Raw genomic sequence first — 8,298 nt, 5'->3', positions numbered from 1 at the left:
TAATGCCAATTTACACAATGCCCATTTAAAAAAAATTTATAATTAATAAACGGATTATATTGAATAGTATAAGTAAAAAATAAATTTACAAAACGATTTTTTGATAATTTTGAAGTGTATATTAAATTTTTATTTTATTATCATGTGTATTATATAGTTAGTACACATTTTTTCTTCTTCGTATACAATTTATTCATGATATATATCTTACTTGTGAATTACATGAGTAATTAATTTATAATTAATATAAATGATTTTTGCGGAGAATTTTCATGTCCAATAGTATAAACGAAATTGCACAAAACTATATATTATATATTATAATATATAACTATATATTCTAATTATTATTAGAAGAAATGTCTATTGGGAGATCATTTTCCGCTTTCAGTAAACCTAATATTGCACTAATATTCAGGGTATATGTGAACCTGAGGAAAGCGTGAAATATTATGGAAATATCTTGTATCAAATCTTGTAAAATACAAGAAATAGCCATAGAAATGAAATAAGATATAATGATAAACCAATTCAAATTAAAACTAAATTAAAATTAATTATAAATTAAATTTTTTTTTGTTATTGTATTAAACATAAACTTAAATATTTTTTAGCAGGAGAAATCAAAATGTAATTGGCAATTTCAAAAGCGAAATTGAATATATCCCCTGAAAAGTTATGTCATGTAATTAGAAATTGGTATTTCTGATTTAGGCGTATGTTAAAAAAAAGTCCGTTGTCCTCTAGAATTTTCGTCTGCAAATAATGCAAACCGTATTTCCATTGGCAATATACTGCATATAGCATGTTTCGCACATACAAAGATGCTTACATGGCATGAATGCGATCGTGGGATCGTTGTGTTGGCATACGCAGCAACAAATTCTCTGATCTGTAAAAAAGTATATTTTTTTAAATGTTAAAATTTATAATAATTATTATAATTTAATTCTTACCTGATTTAAGAGTAATGTGTTCTAAAAATTTATAACTATTGAGTGCTGAAAATACCATTTGAACAAAAGTCAATTAAAGAAATTACCATTTTGGAGATGTTTTTCTTAGTTCAATAATAATAGATTAATACATTTTTCTGTAATTATTATAAACATTATCTTAAATGATTATTCTTCGTAAATGCGGCCAAATAGATATACACTACCGTCCGAAATTGTGCGAACTCTGCTTTTTCAACAACTATAAAACTGTTCAAATCTTCAAGAATATTAAAACTAAAATTTTTTCCTCTTTATTTTATTAAAGTTAATAAAATTCTGAAAGAAATGACACCTTGACAAAGAATATGTTAATTTTTCAATTAGATATCTAAGAAAAACCCAATTTTCAATGTTTTTACTATTTTTTTTATTTCTCTGGCAAAAATTAATATTTTTAAACGTTCTTAGGCTCATTGAAATCGTATTTTGTTATGCAATTCAAATTATATAAAACAAATCATGTACACATTCTTCCCTAGCGTATGCAAACCGTGAAATTTGGCTCATAAAATGTCAAAAAATTTAAATTTAATTCTACAATAAAATATAATGTTTAAAAATCAAGTAAATATATCATTCTAAACTTCTCTGATTTATGTAAGTAAATTTAAGATTTATACATTTTACTGATCATTTTTTGTCATATAAATATTAATCACAATTTTTTGACATTTTATGAGCCAACTTTCACGGTTCGCATACGCTAGGGAGGAATGTGTACATGAATTGTTTTATATAATTTGAATTGCATAACAAAATACGATTTCAATGGGCCTAAGAACGTTTAAAAATATTAATTTTTGCCAGAGAAATAAAAAAAATAGTAAAAACATTGAAAATTGGGGTCAAAACAAAGATGTTCTATTTAATTGGAAAACAACCCAAATCTTAAATGCCTCATTCGATTTGTTGTTATTGTTACATCCCGAGCGAAAGGCGAGGTTAATAAATATGTATATTTTGAATGTAATTTTAATTTATAAGGGAGGCAAGGTAGGCTGATTACAATCAGATTGGTAAGTTCTGACTATTTATTTTTATGTGAGATCGTTGTTATCTATCAATCCTATGGGGGTCGTCTTTATTAGTTTATTTAACAATTGGTCAAACTTTATCCATTATTTATAAGATTTATGAGTTTTATGATTAAATTTTGAATGAAATGAAATAAAACGAAATAATAGTAATCTTTTGATTTATTTCAATAAATTATTTGAAAAGCAAATGATATGAAAAAGTACAGTTTTGATGTGAATACAGGTGTTAAAATTTATATGAAAATGTAGAAGTTAACAAATAGATAATTGGTACTTACAACTACCTCTTATGAGGGCCGAAAAACAAGATGATTCAAGTGGTTGACACTTGAGAATTTAACGCAGCGGTGTTCTTTCAATTTCACACAGAATGGTTGTTTTACACACACTGTCTTTAGTTCACAACTTCCGAAATCTTACTTATTTTCAAAAGTTACACTAATTCGACGGTTAGATGCGAATTTTAATAATGTCTCACAATTCAATTTATAAGAGAACTTATTCTTTAAGAACACGAGTTTACTTAGTTTTAGAAATTTGCAAGTTTAAATTAAGTGCATAACCGAAGGGTCTCTCGACAGAACGTTAATCTCTGCACAAATGTCTCTATTCGTATTTTGATATGATTTTGCAGATTTTTTGAGAATATACTCGCAAGCCGGGCGACCAAGAGAACTTATTCTTTTGAACACGAGTTTACTTGTACTGTTAGACTTGAAAGATTTTACAATTATCGAAAAGAGCAAAATATTGACTTATTATTTGACGTGAAGTGCGATCTTAGAACCGGAGAACTGACGACGCCCCATGCTAATTGCAGGGTTTTTATACTAGCAAAATCATCCTTCAGTGGGAGAAAATGAGCAGAGATCACGTCCTGATCGAATTATAATTTTAGAATCACGAAGACAATTTCTTGGATCTTATAGATATAGGTCGCTGGTCGGCATATGCATCTACAGTCTTTTCTATAGGGGTATTGTATTGCAACGCGAGGCGAAAGCTACCCTGTGGTCACGTAGCATAAGCTTATGTGCTTGCGCCTCGCGATGCAATATATGAGTCATATATTGACTTCAGTTGCGGATGCTACAATTTTCTATTGGTAATGGTGTGAAAATCATATCAAGTGGCATAGTATAGCTGTAAGAAGACTAAACATTTAGGTCTCTTACTACCAAGAGTATTATTAAATGTACATGCGACTTGATATGATGTAAACACATCGGTAGATATTAGCCTATGCAACTGCATAAGACTCATCGTGAGAAAGGAATTGAACAAAGAATCCTTTATTTCAAACTAAAATGCTTCCAAAACGACTCGTAGTAAACATGATTGCTTGCAAATATTAACAGAAGGAATGGGTGAGAACAATGAATTTTCTTATATACACCCTCCTTCTACTAATATTTGATAATTTATATTATTTTATGTATATACGTGTTCTTTATACTTTTAAGAAAAGATTTTTGTTACGGGATGTAACAGTCCTCCCTCCTTAAAAGTGTTCATTGTCCCAAATGAACTTAATATCTATGAATTGTGAGCTTGATTTTTATCAATTTCGTACTCTTTCATTCATCTCATACTCATACATTGTAGTAAAGGTATTTAATCGAAACTACGTTTTGTTTATAAAAGTGAGGACTTTGCTTACTATAAAGGAGGTACGTGCTTACTCTCGATTATGTGTTTATAGTGTATGGTGTGATGTGATTTGTGTTATCAGTTGCGCCTTAGGAGCAGTGATCTCGTAAGTATTATTTCGTCTTCTTCATACGTTCATTGACTTCTAATACGTGCAAAAATCCTTCATCATTTGTTTTTATTAATGGGTTCTCTTCTCTTGAGTGACATAGTGGGGATCAAATCTTCATTAGTAATCGAACTGCAACCATGGAAAGTGGACGATCCTCTGCTGATACTTGGCAATATGACGACTTTTTAGCAGGTAATTTGGAACATTAATTTCTAAATACATTTAACTGGTTTATCTATTTCCATACATGTACTTTATTTTTTTTTATTGATGTTATGTTTTTTTGTAGGAAGAATTCCACCTCAATGTCCAACTAAATTAGGCCAATTTTTGGACAAAATCCTGCTGATTTCAGTAGATTTAGGCCACAGCTTGGGAGTGTGGCAAGCACTGAGAGATTTGTGTCAAAATATGGAGCAGGCGAATCGGAAAAAGGGTCGTCCTAGTCGAAAAGAGTTGGAGCAAAGGAATCGGACGACTCAGTTCGATGAAGTTACTAAAGAAATCCTCAGCGTCAATGCAGAGTTGGCGGATGTAATTTCATTGATAACGTTAGTATTGTTTCTTTTATATCTTCTTATTTATGAAAAGATATTCTGCTTTCATATCGTATTTTTATTTATTTCTCTTGTATTTTTGTTACAGTTGTCCAGATCGTCTTCCAAATTGTTGGTGTGGAAAGTGCCGACTTGGTGAACGAGAAATTCCTGATGGTAAATTTTATTTTTTTACAATTTTCTTATATATCCATATTTGTCGATGTATATACATATACTAAAGTGCTTGTTTGTTTTGTTTTTATAGAAGTAGCAGATATTGCGGCGATACCTGGCCCCAGTACTGCTACCGATATGCAGGAATTTTTTGAAGTCGAAGTGAAAGACGAGCCAATAGACGAGCTTCCACAATTTTTTCAAGTTTTTGTGGAGGATTTTGAAGAGAATTTTTTCGTGGAGGAAAAAGACCCTCTTCAAATAGACTGTTAGTTTAAGTGTTTAGTGTTAGTGATTATCTTTTAGTCTATTTTTTTTTTAAATTGTGATGTGAAATGGTATATGTGTGAGTGGTCTTTTGTATAGCGTAAATGTGCGAGTGTTTGTTGAATAAACGAGTTAGTTTTTTATAATTTTTTAAATTCTGTTTTTTTTTTTTATCTCCTTTTTTCTGCTCCATCCTTACTAATTTTTAACAATTATTATTAAAATTTTCTTTAAAAATACATTGAAAGTTAGTTAATTATATTAATATAATAATTTGTATTTAAAAAAAAATTTTTTTTTTTTCTCTTTTTTTTTTTAATAAAATTTTCTATTCTACCAAATATAATGTACATATACATATATACTATGAGAATATAGTTTTTCTATATATAGAAACTTTAAATTGATTAATTACTGTATATATGTATAGGTAAAAACTAAAAAATTTTATTATTCTATGCACAATTCTATTATAGCTATAATATTTAATGAAATTTTCTACTTTTTAATTTATATGTGCATAAAATTAAAATTTCTAAGATATATTCGTAAAATTTTAATATCCAATACAAAGTATTTCAATTGTTCATCCGTAAGCTTTAAATTCTTTACCTTAATAATCACATATGTATACATACACATACTCATATATTTTATATGGGCATATACATGCATATACACATGCACATAAGTTACATTTTTGTATTTTTATAAGTTTTTCTTTTAAATTAATCAAATGTTTTGTATTTTAAAAGATGGACAATTTAAATGTATTTGAGTATTAGAGTTTTGTACATTCTTTCGCTCGCGCTGTGACTTACGATACATATTAGTCACGTAGTTGCTGTTAATGAGCGACGTGATGATCTTCTTCTCTCCGCCTCCTCCGTCCGGCCGCCCAACGTAACGTGATATTGAAGTGCGAATCAATGGCTAGTTGACATTAGTATGTGATTCGTAATTTCATATTAAGAGGCCATTATAAAGAGGCGTGTATATAGATTTTAAAGATGGAGAAATGGCGACAATTATTTTTTTTTTTGCTTGTTTAATATGATGAATTTTATTTATTTATTTTTTTAATTTTTATTGTATTGTCCTCCCTCCTTAAAAGTTTGCATCGTCCTCGATGTAAATGGATGGAATGACACGTGAATTTACGGAATTTTGACTTCTTTTTTGAGAATTTTGATTTCTATTATTCGAATTTCTTGTCCTTTTACTCCTGGCATGAATGGATTTGCAACATGTATATAAATATCTTGCAATGACCAAAATTATTAACAATAATATGATTCGAAAGGCAATGTAGAAGTAAGTTTTGACGTCCGTGATCCAACCAAAAAGAGGAATTTCCATCTGTGAAATTGATTAAATATTTTGAATTTTGTTTTATTTATTGGGAATAATAATTTTTTTTTTATGATTATTAGATAAAAGAAAAAGGTATTGAATTTTGTTGATTTTTATCTTTCTTTTATCTACAACTGTTTGTTGCTTTGCTCCCCTTTTTTTTTGTTTTTCAATTTGACAAGTATTATAATAAAAGTATATGAATTTGACTTATAGTAATGATTAAATATAAATGATTATAAGATATGTAATACAAATAGTAAGAATTGTATATTTTCTCTTATACTTTAATATTTTATTATGCTCCTTATGCGGATACCAATAAATTTTAATCTTAATGATTAATAATGAACTAATCTAAATCATGCAATTTTAATATAAGTATTAGTTTTAAAGATATTTATCATGCGTTATGTGCTATAGGTGCGATATATGTTGCCTACCTCTAAAATTTTAATTTTTTAATACATGCATTCATTGTATATTTTCTTTGCTTAATATTTCTCGTATACCTGTAGTGTTATAAATGTGAGAAAATCATAGGAATATCATTAGGTGTACGAAGTATTTGATATAATTAAACAAAACCCATTGAAATGTGATAAAAAGTATTATAATTTGTAGTACAGAGTAAGGAAAAAATAAAATATCTCTAAGTGCAGTTGTTCCTTAGTTAATTGTAATTTTTACGTACTATGCACAATGTGGAATTTATATAAATAAACCAGCATTACTTATACTATTTCAATTGTTGTTTGATAAAATAAATCTTAGTGTATTGTTGATTAAATGTTTATAATATTTGGTCATTATTATAGAATTAATATGCACTATAATAATAACCACATGTTATAATAAACACAAATGTGTAAAATCATGCAGCTTTGTAATATTAATGGTTATATATATATTTTATTTAATAGCATAATGTAGTCCTAACAATATGGATTAATATGTTTTTCTTTAATTATCACGAACTATTCTAGCATTAAAATTAATAAAATAAAGCAAATCTATTAAAATAGAAATGATGGTATAGATTATGAATAAACGCCTTGTTAAAAGAAAGTAATACTTAAAGCAAACTTAAAGTTATTGTTACAATAATGCATATTATATTTCTCTGTATATTGTAAGTGATTATGTAAGTGCATTAGCATTGATATTCTATAATAGTAATGTTTAATGTGGAGTCAATAACATAAGAGAGATAAAAACTTATGACCATTCTTATTCTAAATTGATTAAATACTTTGTATATAAATGACAACTGTATTTCATGCATTCTTAACTATGTTTGTATATGGAAATCGTATTTTTGTTTATTTAAAATCAACTGAATAAAATTAATTAAAGTTCATGCTCATTACTTCTTAAATGTTATTACTACTACGCAGCGTATTATAATAATTATTATATAAATTCAAACTCTTTCTTTAAAAAAAGCAGTTAAAGTAAATAAAATGAATATCTAGATTAATGTATTTATTCCTTAATGATGTAAGTTATAAAGTTTTATAGAGTGATGCATAACCTGACCACCAAAAAAAAAAAAATAATAATAATACTAATAATTAAAAGCAAATTATTAAAGTTTACTTTAATAATTTGTATAATTACATACTAGTTTAGTATTTCATGCATTAGTTATATGATTATAAAAGCAACTATAGTGATTGGTTGTAAAATAGTGTTTTTAAGCACGGTTGTAGTATTTTATAGTTACACATAATGTTATTTTATATATAGTTCTTATAGCCAACTCCCCTTTTTTTATTTGGATAAAGAATATATTCTAATACTACCCTTTTTTTTAAACCTTTTTTTTTTATTCTTTTTTTTTTGTTAGTAAATACTAATAAATGCAAATAAAATAATTTCCAATATATAATTGTTAGTAAAAGAAATGAATATTTACATCTTGATTATCATTTATGTTAGTTAACTATCAAAAAAATTTAAATTGCCATACTTCATTTTTTAGAGTCCATTGAGTTTTTAACGAAATCTTTTATTTCGTATTTCGTTTTGACACTCAGTCATCACGTGTCCTCGAGCATAACAATACTGACACGCATTTTCCCATTTAAAAAGTTTGATGCGTAGAATCTTTAAAGGACAATTAAGACAATATACGTACGTGTTTTCTTTTACATTATTTATATTCT

The 8,298-nt window shown here is 27.2% G+C and overlaps 1 protein-coding gene across 1 annotated transcript; it reads left to right on the top strand.

The window, feature by feature from the left end:
• Nucleotides 1–3,654: 3,654 nt before the first annotated feature.
• On the top strand, nucleotides 3,655–4,821 carry LOC127291365 (uncharacterized). The gene is made up of 4 exons (XM_051320452.1): nucleotides 3,655–3,989; nucleotides 4,087–4,348; nucleotides 4,443–4,510; nucleotides 4,602–4,821. The coding sequence occupies exons 1-4, from the start codon at nucleotides 3,935–3,937 to the stop codon at nucleotides 4,781–4,783; spliced, it is 567 nt and encodes a 188-aa protein (XP_051176409.1). The 5' UTR covers nucleotides 3,655–3,934; the 3' UTR covers nucleotides 4,784–4,821.
• The last annotated feature ends 3,477 nt before the right edge of the window (nucleotides 4,822–8,298 follow it).

Source organism: Leptopilina boulardi, unplaced genomic scaffold (assembly GCF_019393585.1).
Source record: "Leptopilina boulardi isolate dan_hultmark-lab unplaced genomic scaffold, ZJU_Lbou_2.1 LbouV2_135, whole genome shotgun sequence".
Classification (NCBI taxonomy): Eukaryota; Metazoa; Arthropoda; class Insecta; order Hymenoptera; family Figitidae; genus Leptopilina; species Leptopilina boulardi.
Note: the sequence above shows the minus strand (reverse complement) of the source record. Positions and strands in the feature narration are given on the sequence as shown.

Excerpts from the sequence above, each read along its gene's own strand:
- LOC127291365 (XM_051320452.1), top strand. The coding sequence starts at position 3,935 with ATGGAAAGTGGACGATCCTCTGCTGATACTTGGCAATATGACGACTTT. Across the intron at positions 3,990-4,086 it reads ATATGACGACTTTTTAGCAG|GAAGAATTCCACCTCAATGT; the intron begins GTAATTTGGAAC and ends GTTTTTTTGTAG. Across the intron at positions 4,511-4,601 it reads TGAACGAGAAATTCCTGATG|AAGTAGCAGATATTGCGGCG; the intron begins GTAAATTTTATT and ends TTGTTTTTATAG.